The 18,053-nt window shown below is 37.0% G+C and overlaps 2 protein-coding genes and 1 long non-coding RNA gene across 4 annotated transcripts in view; 2 read left to right on the top strand and 1 right to left on the bottom strand.

Annotated features, from left to right (window-relative positions):
• LOC124173272 (zinc finger protein 271-like) overlaps positions 1–3,852 on the bottom strand; it is a 31,166-nt gene extending 27,314 nt beyond the window's left edge. Inside the window, exons 1-3 of the mRNA XM_046552791.1 lie at positions 3,818–3,852; positions 2,981–3,100; positions 494–625 (exon numbers count right to left, since the gene is read on the bottom strand). The gene's annotated coding sequence lies outside the window, so the exon portion shown is untranslated. The remainder of the gene's footprint in view (positions 1–493; positions 626–2,980; positions 3,101–3,817) is intronic.
• Positions 3,853–4,338: 486 nt separating this feature from the next.
• On the top strand, positions 4,339–5,010 carry LOC124173042. 2 transcript variants are annotated; one of them, XR_006868356.1, is made up of 3 exons: positions 4,339–4,580; positions 4,679–4,792; positions 4,899–5,010. It is a non-coding gene; the product is annotated as an uncharacterized LOC124173042 (long non-coding RNA). The 2 variants fall into 2 exon arrangements; XR_006868357.1 differs by having other exon boundaries at positions 4,896–5,010.
• A 2,895-nt stretch (positions 5,011–7,905) lies between these two features.
• On the top strand, positions 7,906–11,477 carry LOC124173271 (zinc finger BED domain-containing protein 5-like). The gene is made up of 3 exons (XM_046552790.1): positions 7,906–8,533; positions 8,827–9,135; positions 11,410–11,477. The coding sequence occupies exons 1-3, from the start codon at positions 7,906–7,908 to the stop codon at positions 11,475–11,477; spliced, it is 1,005 nt and encodes a 334-aa protein (XP_046408746.1).
• Positions 11,478–18,053: the final 6,576 nt, after the last annotated feature.

The following is an 18,053-nucleotide window of genomic DNA, read 5'->3' as shown; positions in this document are numbered from 1 at the left end:
AAGTAAGGAAACAATTCATTAGACACTACCTATGGAACACATTTATAAATGGTAGCAAGGTTTCATATTTGACAGCCGCAGAAAAGTCAGAAAGTGGAAGCTTTGGAAATGTGTTGCTCCCAAAGAATTTTGACAATAAAAAATTTCACAAAGTAACAAGCATGCATCACAAAGAATGGGAGAAAAGATGTCTTCTAAAAACCCTAACTTAATCTGCCCTATCATGAGATATGACAACCTTATAAGAACAATCAACAGACAAAGAGAAGGACAGGTGGACTAAAAGAAGAGAAAAAATGGCGGTGAATGTTTTTTATAGGCCAGGATATTAATGATAGACAAAAAAGAACATACACATGAGAAAAGAAGCAGATGTTAGACAAGAGTTGAGAACTCTATGAATCAAATTTTAGGAAAGTGGATTTATGATGGCAATATAGTCCATATGCAATTCAAGTTCCACAGACAATAAATAGTTCATAAATAGTATTACCTGATTAGAAGAGTCTTGATGCAGCTGTTTGGTTGAGGTACCACCAGTGCAATCATTCACCACATATCCTTCTTCATCATCACTAATCTCATCATTTTTAACAGAAGAGCACTTGTAAGTTACTGGATCACTCTATTGGAAAGAGGAACACACTTTGATACACATTTTAATCTATTTGTGCACAAGCATAAGTGATCATGAATGAAGCTTGAATTATAGGATTTCTGCAGTAAACAATTAATCCCTGATGAACTATTCTGTCCTCTTTTTAGAAAATAGATTTACTTAATCAACCAACAACACTTGGCCAATTAAGTTCTCATTCCTTCAATACAATCTAATGAAATCTTTGGTAAGACGAAGGCACATCTTTATTGGGATAATCTTGAGAGTGAGTAGCTCTTAAAATTGTGGAATTCCTCTTTCGTTATAACTTATTTTAAAAAAGGAGCAGAGCAAAGAGCACTGATTTCTAAAAAAATTATAAAAATCTAAGAATAAGCAAAATATATACATATATTAAATTTATAGTGGATGGGTTTAGAGACTATGAGCAACAGCAGCAGAAAATTGAGTTTAAGTAAATGAAAATCAGTTCATGTCACTTACAGTTGATGTCTTTTGGCAATCAACTTGCACTGCTAATGTACAACACCCCATTCAAAAAATGGTAAAGCAGGACAAATCCATAGTCCTTGTTATAAATTCCTGTTCACTTCCAGCAAAAAATACAAATATGAAACAATCTCAATCCTGTGAGCATCAACCTCTCATAAGGAATGAGTTATTTTTTGGGATCTGGCTAGCAGCTGCATCATGATATATTTATTTATATAATCCAGTCCAAAAACAGCACGAGGCCAATTACAGAGGACTACAAAAACAGGAGAAACAATTTTATAACACTAAGCAATGTAACCAATAATGAACAAAAACCATATTCAACAGTATTTACAAATAAATAACAAGAAATAGTAAATTTCAACGGGTGGTGTGAGGAATAGGGGGAAAATTATGATAGTGATGGTGCAAGATGGATGAGAGATGAAAAAAAGGATAAAAATTTGGAACACATTTGTCATAGAAGTCAATGGAAGAAGGAAGTCTGAATAGAAAAGAACATTTAGAGACAGAAAGGCAGGGGGTGAAACAATGAAATAGGTCACTCGACCTCGTCGTGCACGAAGGAACACGAAGCAGAAAAAAAGAAAGGTCAGATGATCTGTACTTGCCATTAATGATATTTAAGAAGAGTCTCTGGTCATTGAGGATATGGCGATCAGCTAAAGTAGCAATGCCAAGAGGGGATCTAATCTTATTGAGGGAGAAGTTACGAAAAGGCAAGTGGCGGAAGCGGACAATAGAAAGTAAAAAATTCAAAGGGCGTTGTAGAAGCTTTAATCAAGAAGGTGGGGCCAAAGACCAGAATTTGCTGCAGTATTCTAGGACTGGAGAGGCACAGAAAAGGAAGAAGGTGCCTAGAGAAATTAAATCCAACACCTAAATGTGGCAATACATCATACCCACCAAAGACATAGTGCAGGTGGAAATGGATTTAATGTGCTCACGCAAGAGCAACTTAGAGTCAAAAATAACCCCTAAATCCTTCTGAGAAATAACTGAAGCAATTTGATGCCCAGATAATCCGTAATTTATACTCAGGATTGACTTTCGTGCGTTGAATGGTAGGATTGTAGACTCGGCTGGATTCATTTTCAGATTTCAAATCTCAGACCATTGGTCTATGGCATCAAGAGCCTTCTGCAGAGCAAGGCAGTCTCTCGGGGAATCAATCTGTTTAAAAATTTTGCAGTCATCTGTGTATAATAATATTTTAGAATTGGCGGAGGAGACAATGTTAACCAGATCAGCTATGTATGAAGCAAACAGTAGAGGTCCGAGGACACTCCCTTGCGGGACTCCAGATGTAACCCGTGCCATCAAAGAACGTGACCCATTTACTATAGTGTGTTGTTGCCGGTTCTGAAGGAAATATAATAAGATATAGAGAAAATTTCCATGGACATTATGCTGATTCTCTAATTTCAAGAGCAGTAATAATGTCATGGTCATTCTGTTAGAGAGTACCAAATTCAACAGTACTCAGCACAACTCTCAATTCTTTACCCCCCTTCTGCTCTGTGGTGATTGGAAGTATAAACTGTGTTTGTATGATAATAAAAATAACGACTTCTCTGTGATGTGATGAAAGTGCACTCACTTGCTCAGTAACAAATGTTAGCAGTTAGTTTAACAAAAAACAGAAAAACTGTTCATTACAATGAATCATTCAGTTTAAATGATTCATTCATGAAATTTATCCTATAGTTGGTCATTATTGATAAAGTGAGGGAGAATGCTTTACGTTTCTACTTCGAAGTGCTGGGAATATCCCATAAAGGAATGACATTGTGCCGTAGAAAAACACAACTACGTTAATTCAAAAAAGGGTAAAAACAGTACTGTACAAGGCAAGAGAACACTCACCAGGTCATCACTGGCCAATGGATTGGAGGCATCAGTTGAAATTCCTGCTGGATCTGATGCGTACAGCGGAGGATAATTCCCTTTACTGAGCTGATCTTCGGTCTCCTCTTTCACAGGAAACTAGAAGAGAATTATCTGTATCACTCAATAAAAGCGAAGCAATAATAAACTCGTTTGATTATAAAAGCTCCCCTTTTACTTGCAGCCAACCAAGTTGGCCGATGTAATCATGAGATTCTTGCCACTCACAGATCAAACTCCAGAATATCAACGTTCAACTAGGGAAGGGGGGTTAAATCACAAAGGGAATGTGGTTTGAATGAGTTTTGGCCACTTGGAGCAGAGGTAAAACAGCTGGAACGATAGATCGAGGTTCCACTGTACATTGAATTTTCTTCATCTTTTCTTTACCCAGGCTTGTAAAGAGGTGCCACAACAGTTAAAGCTGGATCCTTCCTTGAAATAAAGGAGGAAGATAGCTTAAAACAAAATGAGGGCAAGGATGAGACACAGCCCAGTTATAACCAAGACAAATGGCTTGAACAGACATTTCACTCAGTCATCAACAAGTCTACTCCATCAGATGTATGCAATTTCTACCAGAATATTTTCCCTGTACAAGTGATATTGACTGAAAAATATTAGTGTGGTTCAGCTTTCTGCCTCATGCGTTACAACTGAAAAAGTCCTCAACTGACGGTTGCATAGCTGTGAGTAACTTCCCGTAAATATACTTATATTTAAGACAGAGACACCCTCTTCCTTATAGAACAGAAGAGTTTGTACAAATGAAGGTGGTTCAAATCAGGTTTCACTGTGTACTAGAACATAACTTACCAACTCATTGACCCTGGGCAGTACCGAGTCTGGCACAGGAAGGTATATTTCCGTGGTTTGGGCTGAGCAAGTGGGCTGTGAATTGTTTTCAATCGCATCTTGAATGCAGCCCTTAGTCTCCACAGTAGACCCCGAATTGTCATCAGCTGCCCCTTCTCCTTCAAAACTCTGCCGAAAAAGTAACAATTAAAAAACACTCACCTCGTTAAAAATACATACAAGGGATGCTCTAAAGCAGCGGTTCCCAAACTTTTTGGTACAACGACCCTTTTTGGGAATGACCCTTCTGGCCGCGATCCCGATGTAAACAAAAAATATCGGAGCTGTTTTCGAACACTCCGGGAGTGGCGCGCGGTCTCTGAGACCGCGCACCTGCTTTACGGTCTACAACTTTTTTGTTAGAAAACAAATGTGGATATCCTTTCGTTACTTTGTCTATCTTGGGAACTTCTTTCCTGTTGGTTAGAGAGATTTAGCCTAAAATGTACTTCGAGCATAAAACATAGTTGCGGTCTCAGAGACCCGCGCCACTTCTTATGGCATTCTTCGACTGCCTGACGCCGTAATTGCCATAGTGCTCTTTCTCCGTTTCATTACTTTGTATCCATTTGATTACGGCAGTCATGTGTTCTTCTGTGCGCTGTTCGAGGCTTGCTAGTCATTCCACGGTGGGTTTTCATTGAATACACACGCTACACGAGAGTAGCACCCTCATCAGGTACCCGCTGAATTGACTTTTGCTGTGTCGCCCATCATTCTGCTGGTAAATTACCTTCACTATTAGAATTTTTTTATTATTGTGTCTTGATGAGGTTTAGAATTATACATTTTATATTTTAAACGTTTTTTGATAACTTACAGTGTTGAGTGGAAGGGAGTAAATTCTACGCTGAACCTTGTAAACTTTGCATGAATGCGCTGCTGTCTCGGATACCCACATAACCTGTTTTTTGGAAGGCGTCCAAAATATTGCAGGTATTTTGAATTAGTTCTCAATCTCATTTGCTTGTATTCTCATGCCCATGTAACAGGATTTACAATGAGAAAAATAATATATTCCACGTTGATTGTTCTCAAGTAGGGATGAATTACGAGAAAGCGGAGAGAAGGATCCAGCGATATTTAGAGGAAGTTGAAGAGGAAGGTGATGATTCGGCAGATGAAAATGAGGAGGATCATGTTGATACCCACGACGATGTTACAGACACAGAGCAGGAATTCAGCGATTCTGATCTGGATGGCCACGAAGCATCAAACGACGACGGGACTCAAGGCCAGCAGTACAAGGGAAAGAATGGCACACCTTGGAGAGGCGACCCTCCACTCCTTTCTCGAGCAAGAAAGTGTGACATAATCAGAACTACAATGCCATCAGTCACACCAGAAACTCGAAACTTGAAAACCGTCGAGGAATGCTGGAGGTATTTTGTAAGCAATGAAATCATTGAAATAATTGTAAAATGTACCAATCAGCACATAAGGTCTATAAAAAGTAACTACAAGAGAGAGAGATATGCCTATGAAACAAATGCATGCGAAATAGAAGGATTGATTGGTTTGCTACTTCTATGTGGGATTAGAAAATGTAGTCGCATGAACGCCAAAGATTTGTTCAAAACCAATGGATCCTCTATTGAAGTTTGTAGACTCCTCACTAGTGAATTCAGATTTAGATTTCTGCTTCGATGCCTTCGATTTGATGACAAAACAACGAGAGTAGATAGACTCAAATCTGACAAGCTCTCTCCAATCAGGCAAGTGTTTGATAATTTTGTTTCCAAATGCCAGATGGGTTTTACAGTTTCACCAACGGTCACAGTGGATGAGATGCTCCCAGCATTTAGGGGAAAATGTCGTTTTAGGCAGTTTATCCCAAGTAAACCAAATAAATACGGCATCAAAATAGAAGCAGCTGCATGCGCTGAAACTTTTTATGTGATGAACATGGAGGTTTACGTCGGCACACAACCTGAAGGGCCATACAGATGCAGCAACAAACCTATTGATTTGGTTCCTCGTCTTTGTAATTGCATCTTAGGTTCAGGCAGAAATGTAGTAACAGATAATTGGTTTACCAGTTTTGAATTGATGACTACTATGCTCTCTGAACATAAGACAACAATGATTGGAACATTGCGGAAAAACAAAAGACAGGTTCCTGTTGAGTTTCTCAATTCTCGAGATCGCGCAGTGCATTCTTCATTGTTTGGTTTTCATAATGAAATTACTCTGGTTTCCTATGTTCCCAAACGGAATAAGGCAGTTCTTTTGTTGTCAAGTATTCACCATGATAAAAAATAGATTCAAAAACAAATAAGCCAGCCATTATCATGGATTACAACCGAGGAAAAATAGGAGTTGACATTGTAGATAAAATGTGCAGTTCATATAACTGTCAAAGAAACACAAATCGTTGGCCAGTTGTGATTTTTTACACTCTTCTAAATGTGGCTACCATAAACTCACAGATTATATTTGAGGCTAACAGCAATAAAAATATTTTGAGAAGGGTATATATTGAAGAATTGGCCTATAAACTTATGGACAATCAACTTCGTTATCGACAGGCATGCCTAAATATTCCAAAACTTATACGACTACGAATACAAACCATGCTGAAAATTCCTCCTGAGCAGGATTCAGTGTCAGCACTCCGAGTTTCTGGACGTTGTAGTTTCTGCGACCGTTCCAAAAATAGAAAGACTCGATACGCATGCCACTTATGCAGAAAATTCATGTGCCTTGAGCATATAAACTCTGTTTGTAATAACTGTGTGATAGGGAACATAAATTCTGACGACATTCACGAGTGAAAGTTAATGCATATCCCACGTAGTCGGATTTGATACAAAAAAGTAGTATATTGAAATAATTTGTCCTTCCAAAATATTTTGTATTTGTATTTTTTTCATTTGTACTTGTAAAAATATAGCTGTCAATTTATTCAATGGTTGGATAAATTTACATATTAGTGCCTGTATGTCTAACCAAATTATTGAAAGATGTAAAGCTGAATTTTTTTGTAACACTGTGTATGCTTGAGTCTGTATTATGTTTTACTGAGAATTATACAATGATTTTATTAAAAATATTAAATATTATTATCGCTTAAAAAATTTATGCATTTCACTTTTCGCGGATGATTGAATTTGTTTTTATTTTCTTCAAAAAGAAAAATAATTTTAACTAAAAAGCAATCTAAATAGTGAAAAAATGGATAAACAAAACCTCTAGAAAAATAAATAATGATGAAAAACAATAAACTACTTCAATAAATCCTGTACAAAATTTGCGGTCTCACAGACCGCGCGCCACTAGCCAAGTTACAAAAAGGTGCGCCACTCCCGGAGTGTTAATATTAAACAAACTTAAATTTTGCGTTTTGGAAATAAAATACTCACTCGTAGTCTATGTAGACTGTAAACAAAAACTGCCTACCTTTATTTAAAAATAATAGCCCACACATCATTCTAAGCGCTATTAAAATCTGGTACTACTACACCGCTGCTACCACGCCAGCGCTGTGCCACCCTGTCGCGTCGGGCGCCGCGATTAGTTCAGTGAAGGGGCGAGAGAGTTCGCTCCACGTCGCTGTGCCTGCGCACGAGTAGTAGTGGAGTAGGGGATTGTCACGAGTGAACTGTTGTCGATCGCGCAGTGTTTATTGTTAATAATAACAATACAGTAGTTATGGATAAATTCGTTGTGCGTGCGGGTCCTTCGGCTTCTCATCACGAGGATGAGCCGAAGAAGGCGAAGTTAAGGAAATACAACGAGTCATATATTAAGTACGGATTTACGGTACTCGGAAATCGGCCGCAGTGTGTTATGTGCAGTGAGTCGCTATCGGCTGAGAGTATGAAACCTTCCAAGATGATTCGTCACCTGGAGACTAAACATCCGAACGTAAAAAACAAACCAGTGGACTTTTTTGAACGCAAATTAACAGTTTTAGATAGCCAGAAAAACTCAGTGTCCCAGTTGAGTGCCAGTAATGTGAGTAAAAATGGGTTGGTAGCATCTTTGGCAAGCCGCACACCATTGCGGAAGACCTAATTTTACCGGCTGCTCAAGACATGGTTTCAACAATGGTTGGCCCGGAGACAGCTAGGAAACTGTCCAACGTCCCACTGTCGAACAATTCAGTGGGGAGGCGCATCACTGAAATGGCTGATGACATCAAAGTCCAGTTGAAGGAAAAATTGCAGAAATGTGAGTTTATTTCAATTCAAATAGACGAGTCAACAGATGTGTCAAGTTTAGCACAATTTGTGTGTTTTGTTCGTTTTGAGAATGGTGAGAACGTGGAGGAGGATATTTTGTTTTGCAAACCCTTGCCTGACCATGCAACTGGCGAAGAAATGTTTAAACATTTCGTATCTGCAACCGCTTTGTATAACATTGATTGGAAAAAGTGCGTTTTGATTTGTAGTGATGGTGCCAAAGCTCTGACTGGGAAAAAGAGTGGTTTCGTGACGCGGCTAGCTACTATTATGCCTAACGCTATCTGGGTCCATTGTTTCCTGCACCGTCAGGCATTGGCTTCAAAGGACATGCCGACCGAGTTAAAAGAAGTATTAAATGATACCGTTAAATCGGTGAATTTTGTGAAAAGTAGGCCATTGCAGAGTCGACTGTTCCCACAGTTGTGTGAAGAAATGGGAGCAGAATACAAATGCCTGTTACTGCACACAGAAGCAAGGTGGTTGTCAAGAGGTAAGGTGTTTTCCCGGGTATTCGCTTTGCGCTCTGAACTTAAGATATTTTTTAAAGTTGCAAACGAAAACCTAGCCAGTATCTTTGATAAGAGTGAATGGCTATTAAAGCTTGCCTACTTGGCAGACATCTTTCAACATCTCAACGATTTGAATGTCTCCCTACAAGGAAGAAGAAGAGGTACGAGGCAGCCTTGACTTCCCGTGCTGAGAAGAACAATTAAGAAAGTTTTGAATTAACACACGAATTCCTTGCTACACTTAATAAGGATGATGAAGACTTCCCCGACGTAGACAACCTGTCAAAATTGACAGTTGCACACTTGAAGGGTCTACGAGAACAGATCATAGGCTACATCCCTGATGACGATCACGCCGGTTCCAGGTGGGTGCTCAACCCCTTCAACGAACTGACTGTTGGTCAGGCGGGTCTTAACCCGCAACTCCACGACAAACTCATCGAGCTGTCCTGTGACAAGACTTTGCAGCTGTCCTTCAGTGCCAAAGATGTCGACAAGTTCTGGCTAGATAGAAGAACCGAGTATCCGAGTTTGACTACAGCAGCATTAAGAATCCTCACGCCTTTTGCAACATCGTACCTCTGTGAGTTGGGGTTTTCTACGCTGATCAACATAAAAACCAAAGAAAGAAATCGATTGGATGTTGTAAACGATGTTTTTGTTTGTGTGTCTAAAATTACGCCTAACTTAAAAAAACTTGTTAAGGAGAAGCAGGCACATGTTTCACACTAGAACTCGCTAACGTCGTTCTCGAAGTTTCTTTTCTTAAAAGCAATGTGCAGTAACCAAAGCTAATTTTTTTGTTTAAAACTGAATTAAATGATGTTTTTTAAATAAAATATGTGTAACTACTTATTTTCAGTTCCCTACCGTGCAAATAAATTATTATTATTTAGTGCAGAGTTGAGGTTAAGATTTGTAGCATTTCAGGTTGTAAAATACGCAATTATTTGTAAAATTCAGAAGGTTAATTGTTAATTTTTTTACAGTTCGTTTTGATTTTTGACTTTTTAATTTCAGGAAAAGCTGGGTCTGGTGAATATGGATCTCTGTGTTCCACCAAAAAACACCAAATTCTCTATTTTTAACTATTGTGTCTTTAATAGTCTCACTGATGTGGAATACGTTTACCTAACAATTCATTAACTCTTGCATATAGTTATAAGGGAACAAAAATTAAGGTCGTTTAGTTTGTTAGATACTTGATTAAATGTTGTAATATTATAATAACGTGTTTTATATTTGCTTCAATTTTGATGAACTCGACTGGTAAAAAGTTTGGTAAAACTACTTTTGTGCAACCAATTACTACAATTTTTTGTTTACATGTAAAATAAATTCATAAATAATGATTTTGCTAGATTTTATGCCGCATCTAAAATATTACCTACTACTTAAGAGTACTACTTTTCTAGGTCAGTTCACCATATGTTCTAAACTCTATTTATTTCATTTACCAATGACCAAATTAATACAATTTGAAAGCAAAAAAATCATCTCCTAAACTATTTTAAAAACAGGATATTCTTCAAATAGTCATTATGCTATTATTATACTTAAAACTGACATCGCGTGAAAATGGCACTGTCATTTTTATTTTATTGCACTTTCAATAACAGTTTATCGCATTTTGTAGTGTCTATTATTTATTTTCATAATGAGTTTTATAACGATAAAATGTAGGGAAAACCAGTCATATGACAAAATACAGAATATTTTAATTAATTATGCTGTAAAATAATAATAAATTAAGGAACAAGACATATAATGGCGCAGGTGTTGCTTGCCTGTGCCCACTTGCAGTTCGCGGCCATGTAGAGTCCCAGCCAACTAGCAGCTGACAAGAGACTCACATGTTTTAAGCAGTGAGTGTCGGAAGAGCATTCAAACTGCACTTGGAAAATAATGTATGAATTTTCCAGTCTAAAGGGCAAATTTGCGTAAAAATGTTATTAAAGTTCAGTCACCTCATCTATCTCGCATTTATTTGCGCACATCGCATCCATATCACTTTTGCTATATTCACGCGTCTCAAGTGATAGTTACAGTAAAGAAATATTAAAAAACTCAAATTTTGAAAAAAAATTATACTGTCATTGTAAAACATAAGAACCTGACAACATAACATTGATCAAGGGTAAATTCCGTTGCATAAAAAGCTTTTGAAAGCAAAGAAAATTGTTAATAAACAACAATAACTCCTTCCTTGAACAATGAAACTACCAAAAAACATAATGATTAGGATAGAGACCATAAACCAGTTCTTAGTTTCATACACAGATCTACCTACTCATGAGAGCGTTTAATTCATTTAAAAAATCATTACTAATGTATCCTTATATGAATACAGCATTACATTTCCTTAGATTTATCTAATGAAATGAATCAAGTAAGAGTTCCTTTACATTACTCAAATACACTTTTCTCCATTAAAGGTAAATCACTTCTTATAACTGTATAAAACTGAAGTAAATCATTAAAATCTGTTGAGATAAATAGGAGATAACAATGCAGATTACAATTTGAGGAAAGAAAATTTGTAAAAATTATTTTATGTTAATGTCAACTATGGCTGTTTAATGAAAGCATAGATAATTGAATTCAAATAAAAAATGGGATCCCTGAGGCAACCTGATATCACCATGAAGTATCTCTTACAGTCTCATGGAGGCTTTGTGCAAGTGATGTCAAGAAAGAAGATAAAACATTTTCTATTTGAAAGTAGGCAATTAGATATGAATACTGTTGAAGGGTTTTATCCATATATGCCCAGGTTTGAGGGAAAAAGCATTCAAAATTTAAAAATACGTTCGAATTGAATTTAATAAAATAATTTGGCTTATTGTTTCAATGCCAGTTTGGTCTAGTGGTAGCGGACCGCACTTTCATTTTGAAGGACCAGGGTTTGAGACTCAGAGAGAGTAAATTTTTTCCAGTCTGCCACCTCCATTTTTCGTAATCTGTTCCATCTTCTTCAGATGTTTCACATTTTTTTTACTTGACTGCTTTTTGGGAATAAGCCCTATATTGATATCGCCAAGATTCATCCAAGCAGGAGTGGTTAAACTGTGGTGCTGGCATCAAAATGAAGGGAACTTATTTTCAGAGCCAAAGATTATAAACATACTGTCTCTGAAGGGTTACTCAGGTTCCGTGAGGGAGAAAGATACAAGAACAGGGAGAATGAAAATTGACAATCTTGAAATGATCGACAGTTGGGTATATGATCGCTTTGTGGAAGCCAGGAACAGGAATGAACTGGTGATGATGCAGATGACTTTACAAGAATAGGCTATTTCAGGGTGATTTCAGCACATATCTCCAGGATTTAAATACTAAGCCAGTGCTTCATGGGTTGCATCTTTCAAGAAGAGACACCAAATTGTGCAATGCAAAATAACAAAATACGTGTCAGCAAGCGAGCATCTGCAGAAGAAATATTGCACAAAGCAAAGTAACACACTAATATACAACACAGTATGATATTATGGCCACAGGAAAGTTGCTTTCTAAAGTTTTTATTGTGTGTGTCATAACCTGGTGATGATTTTGAAAAGACAGCCATGAAAATTAAAATGCAAGATATCCCAAAAATATGCAAGAAAAGAAGACCATCCCATTCAAGTAGTTCATTCCAATCTCTACTCCAACAGTTTTTCCATGCACTTCCCTGATAAAAATAAACTCCTCCATTGAGGAGAGGTCTACCCTCCATTTAGGGTAAGGGAAGGATAGGTGTACCCTTCCTTTAACCTTCAGCAAGGGTACACGAAGGGTATTTTAGAACATTGGTGGGTAGGCCCTCTCCTTCCTGGAGTGTAAGGGAAGGGTTCTGCCAGCCTCAATGAAGGGTACAGTAAGGGTAGGACTAATATAAAAACTAAAAATCCATAAATTAACATAAAAAATTTAAAAATCGCTAAGCAACTAAATGAAACTAATGGGGATGAGTTCTAACAGTGGTTTTTAAAATTATGAGACAAAAAAATTGGCCTTCACATGGTCTTGAAGCCTAAACCTACATATCCTACACATAGGAGGATAATGAACTAGTGCCTTGACAACCTCGGCTATCGAGGTACTGCTGAGGTAATGCTTCTTAACAAAACGTATGTTACAAAATCTTACGATGAGATTCGCACCCGAGTCTATGTGGAAGAAATCTGTGACTTTTTTCTACCACACCTATTTCGTTTCAGAAAATAAGATCGGCACACAAATATCGAACACCACTCTCGTCATGTCTCATTGTCAGCCACACAAATAGGTTACATCCTAAAAATGTGAATGAAAGAACTTCAAAATGAATTTTTTTCACACAACTATAAAATCTATTGTGTACAGTGGCGTCGCCAGGAATTTCGTTCCGGGAAGGGTCCAAAACCGGGTGGGATAATTTTTGAAAAACAGGATACTAAGTAATGGGTTTTCAACTAATTCAAAAACTTTTCTTTATCGAAAAAAGTTCAATAGTTAAAGAATTTTTTTTTAAATTCATTATTTTTCAATATTTTGTTTTCTTTTATGAAGGAAAATGATTTATATTGCAGGGGGCGAAGGTACGATTCAAAGACTGCTTACGTTCTTCTACAGAACTCAATGCTCATTAGCAAGTAAAAGTAGCTGAGGAGACACTTTCAGGATATATTTTCCTCAGTTATAAATGCTAAGTCCAAATGAAGGGTAGACGGAGGATTTTTCTATCCTACCCTTACCCTTAATGGTGGGTAGAGGAAGGGTACATGGATGGTATGGGAAGGATTTTTCTATCCTTCCCTTGCCCTCAATGGTGGCAATGGTGGGTAGAGGAAGGGTGCACAGATGGTAAGGGAAGGAGTTCCAAGGAAGGGTAGACGAAGGATTTTTCTATCCTTCCCTTAACCTTAATGGTGGGTAGGGCGTGGGTTGTGCAAGGGTAACTACCCACCATGAAGGCTACTACCCTTCCTTAACCCACCATGGTGGAGTTTATTTTTATCAGGGTTCAAATTCATTAAACAAAATAGATCTATAAAATGAAATACATCCCATTCCCTACGCCATGAAGCTAATAACAAAAAAATTATCGGTACATATAATAAGCATTTTCAAAAAAGTTGACTAAAAAAATATATCATGAGAATCAAAATTACCACTTCATATTTTTACGGCCTGTTTACACCACACAATAACATATGCAAGTTGATATGTGAATGCATGAAAGATGAATGCAAGGACCAAATAACACAGGTTCTATTTTCTATTCATGCAATCACAAGAGTTGTGTGTGTTACAAAACACATTCTTGTGTACATTTCTGGATTCATTTATTTTAGACAATAATTAGCACAGGTAAATTCATGGAGTAAACAGACCTTTAACCATGAATCGTAATGCATCAACCCCTACCGATTAAAAAAGCAACATAGAGTTTAAAATCCCCAGCCACAATTATGACGATTCCTACATGGAGCAACTTCTCAATACATAAAAAATAGAATTTCACAACGAGAAACATCTCTTAAAATTAGGATAACAATAGGGTCATTCCATGTCAACTCAACCAGGATCCCACGCCCACCATCTCAGGTTTTGATAATTTTTTCCGTTGTTAGTTTGAACCTTAGTTAAGAAAAATCTAAAATATTAAAGACCCATTGCAAGTACTTTCCAAGATATGAGTGTTTGAAGTCAATGAGGCACACACAAAAAACATCTAAAAGTTTTACTAGCTTCACTCGTTTAGTTTAGGTTTTACAGGGGCACAAATATGGTAGTTTTGAATAATTTGACCGGTGCGCAGAATTTTTGTGTTTGCCTCTTTGACTTCAAACACTCATATCTTGGAAAATACTTGCAATGGGTCTTTAATATTTTAGATTTTTCTTAACTAAAGTTGAAACTAACAACGGGGAAATAATTATCAAAATCTGAGATGGTGAGCGTGGGACCCCCCAAAAATTGGTTGAGTTGACATGGAATGACCTAATGTATGTGTGCCCATTTTTACAGTGTAATAACTAAAAACCACACTCTCAAAAAAATTAAAACCACACTCACAATAAATAAAAAACACACTTTTGGGTACATGATTTTTGATAGCACCAAAATCATGTACACAAAATATTATTTTTGAAGAATTGTTTGAATTAACGGTTTATATAAGCAAAGACATAAAACATTAGATAAAAAACTGACATAGATAATTTTAGCAAATAATATTGTTATCAAATCGATCAGATATATTACAAATAAAAAAATGCAGATACTTAATACTGTAACATTGCAACGAACAAGTACACTAAATAGCCAGGTATGTAAATTAAATTTTCTTAACCTGTTCTGAACATTTTCGATCGATTTGTTGAAATATTCCATTGGATATATTTTCGTGTATTACAACTTAAAAATGGTAAATAAACTTCCTAAAGTCCGCAAGTACGATTCTATGAATTACCTTGACTGTAAGTGTTGGAATTTAAAACCAAATTGGAGGTAAAAAGCAAAAGAAATGCATCGAAAACATTCCACAAAAACTTTCATGTTCATTGATATACTTTTTTAATTGGTCACTGATGAACTCAAATGATTCACTTTTTTGTCTATGATTGAATTGCAAACACTTAGTTCTACAAAAAGAAAAAAACGACTTCACTCGTCACCATTGAGTAACCAACAGCGAGTTAACTAATGCCTCATCAGGATTAACTAATTCGGAAACACTATGTGGGACATTGGACTCTTTTCACTGCTCAGCCGATCAAGCCCAAGGGCCTTTAGTACCATCTAATGTTGTTCATTAACAAATTTAATACCCCATTAACTTTTGAGGCCTAATCAAAGCGATTTTTAACAAACGTTGCACGTACCAGTTTGTTACAGTCATAAAGCATTATACTTTGCCCGTCGTGGCCAGTGATTCATCAAATACACAATGAAGTTACTTTTTCAAGTTACTGTTATAACCAGTTCTACCAACAAATACAAACATTTTGCTATATTTTTCATTCCCGTTGATAAAAACTTAAAACTACTAATACCGGGCAGCACGGTACATAATCACGAACAAGTTAATATCAGTTTGCGAGAATGATTTAACATCATGTGGATGTTACACGAGGCTTCCAATGAAAAAAAAATAAGAAGCACTCACCCTGAAGTTATTTCTGGACGAAAATTTTCTCAGTTCTGCGTCCGATTCATGACAAATATTCCTGAAATCGTAGAATTTGATGAGCTTTTTTAAGCACAGTGGACATAAAGTTGCAGGCAGGCCATCTCCCACAGCAACCTAAGAAAGGAATGAAAACATTTGCAAGAGATTTCAGACGTACCGTGGAAAATATGTTCATGGAACGGTATAAAACAAGAGGCAAGGAAATCGATAACATGTAACCCGCCACTTACTTTTAAGTCGACTAAATCATATAAGGCATCCTCTACAGTTGTCTGTCTTGCTACAATAGAAGTGAATATGTTATAGTAATAATCATTTTTCTTCATGCAAAGTCTGCACGGGGTGCCCTCGGAATTCCTGTACAGAGACTCTGAGTAATTCCCAGTGGTAGCACTCATGGTTTCACAGCAATAACTAATTCAGTCTCTAAACGAATTCACTCCTCAAGCAAAGCATCCACACAGCACTCAGTGATTACTAAATTCCTAATAAATTGCGATCATTTCCATTACGTACACCAATGCAAAAACATTGGAATTGTTAAGAAAAAGGGCGTGTTCAGCTCACATTTAAATATGACCTCAAAAAGAAATCACATCGCAACAGAGTAATCAGCAAATATTTCAACGAATTCCATGTTTATTGACGCACTACATTATGGGTGCGTTCCGAATCACGCATCATGCGCATCAACGCATGACCTTGATGCAGCCGTTCCGAAATTGCATCAAGGCATTGATGCGCTTATGCTGATGCGTGATTCGGAACGGCTTGATGCGATATGAGCGGGATGTATTCCCCCGTTCAAAATACCCGCAGGCACCAGTGCTGGAAGATAGTTCGGGTTAAGCTATAACACAATGATTAATATGCCGAAATTTAATATGCATAGTTCTCATGATGACGAAAAACGTTTATTGATGCGTATATTAAAACTTAATTATATTCATTACGGTCGTTCGAAAGTTCCAAGCCGTAACTTGCAACTCATATTTACTTAAAATAGTGATAGACTGAGCGAATTGACGGGAATTTGTGCAGCTAACTCGAAAAACGGTCAATAAGGAAGCGTAGTGTATAGTATATCTCAGCCATCATTGAGTTTTACTGGTCAAATTGTTTTGAAGAGAAGATTTTTACGATCAATGGTACGTAGATTGCTGCTAGACATCAATTTATGGCTTTCCGATAAGATATACGACTTGAAAACAATTTTTTTTCATAAAAATCGGGAAGAAATACTTAAAACCTCGATAAAATTTTCACAAACACTTTTTCATACTGTATATATAATGCTTAAAAATAAACTGCAAGACATTTTTATTTAAGTATTCTACCGCTTGGTATTAAGGTAGGTTTGCATGGAGCATTCCAAAAGTCCCTCTTGCCCTCATGGACTTCCCTCCTGAATTCACAACTTCACCCTTTTCATGCTATCTAAAAATCCCATTCTCTCCTTTTTTTACCCAACATTCTATGCCCTAATAGTGTTTTCAACATCCACTCCCAGCTCAGTACTTGCCAAATCCATATCTCCTTTGAATGCTATCCAGAAGCTGTCTCTCCTCACTCAACATGTCTCGCACGTTGACCTTCTTTCTTCTCTCAGTCCACTTCACTTTCTCCTTACCCACATCTCGAACACCTCCAGCCTCTCCCATTCTCCTCCCTAAGTGCCCATGTTCCCACACTGTGAAGTGCTATATTCCAGATCAAAATGTTACAAATTTATCAACCAATGTACTGTCTGTAAGCAAGCTAAAAAGCTAGTTAAAAAGACAGCTGTCTTGTGTAATGAATCTGGGTACAGCTTATTTGATGCCAGATCTTTGGAAGTAATAGGAGTGATTTAGCCACTAGTTTTGAAGAAAATGGCATATGTTGTCAAGATTTGAAAAAATATAATTCAGAAAGTAAAAGTAATGCAACTTGTTATGTAGGATTGACTGTCAAAGCATTAGAGGACTGTTTACTAAGTCTGTGGCACAAGAGTAGCAGACTTGTGACAGAGTAACATGCAGGTTATAATGTGGTTGACAGTGGTGTGGATTGTCCCCCTAATAATAAATTTCAGCCTTGTATAGCATATGTTGATAGCAAGTTAGCAAAGAAATGATTCGAGATAAGCGCTAGAATAGAAGCTGTATGTAATAAACTAAGTCTGATCCTCTCAGAATTGTGTGGTCTGATGGTATTATAGGTGAACATATATTAATATTATTTTTGTAAAATATACATATAAATTCAGGGGTAAGGAAAGAAAGGGATAGGAACATGGAATAGAAAAAGGACGAGGACAATGTATGCTCACCTTCACTGATGACTGCACAAGAAAGGTTTTTGTT

Source organism: Ischnura elegans (assembly GCF_921293095.1).
Source record: "Ischnura elegans chromosome 13 unlocalized genomic scaffold, ioIscEleg1.1 SUPER_13_unloc_4, whole genome shotgun sequence".
Lineage (NCBI taxonomy): Eukaryota > Metazoa > Arthropoda > Insecta > Odonata > Coenagrionidae > Ischnura > Ischnura elegans.
Note: the sequence above shows the minus strand (reverse complement) of the source record. Positions and strands in the feature narration are given on the sequence as shown.

Bases quoted from the DNA above. Each gene is read 5' to 3' on its own strand.
- LOC124173271 (XM_046552790.1), top strand. From the start codon at position 7,906: ATGGTTGGCCCGGAGACAGCTAGGAAACTGTCCAACGTCCCACTGTCG. The intron at 8,534-8,826 runs GTAAGGTGTTTT...TCCCCGACGTAG, and splicing joins AGCAAGGTGGTTGTCAAGAG to ACAACCTGTCAAAATTGACA. The intron at 9,136-11,409 runs GTGAGTTGGGGT...TTTCAATGCCAG, and splicing joins TTTTGCAACATCGTACCTCT to TTTGGTCTAGTGGTAGCGGA.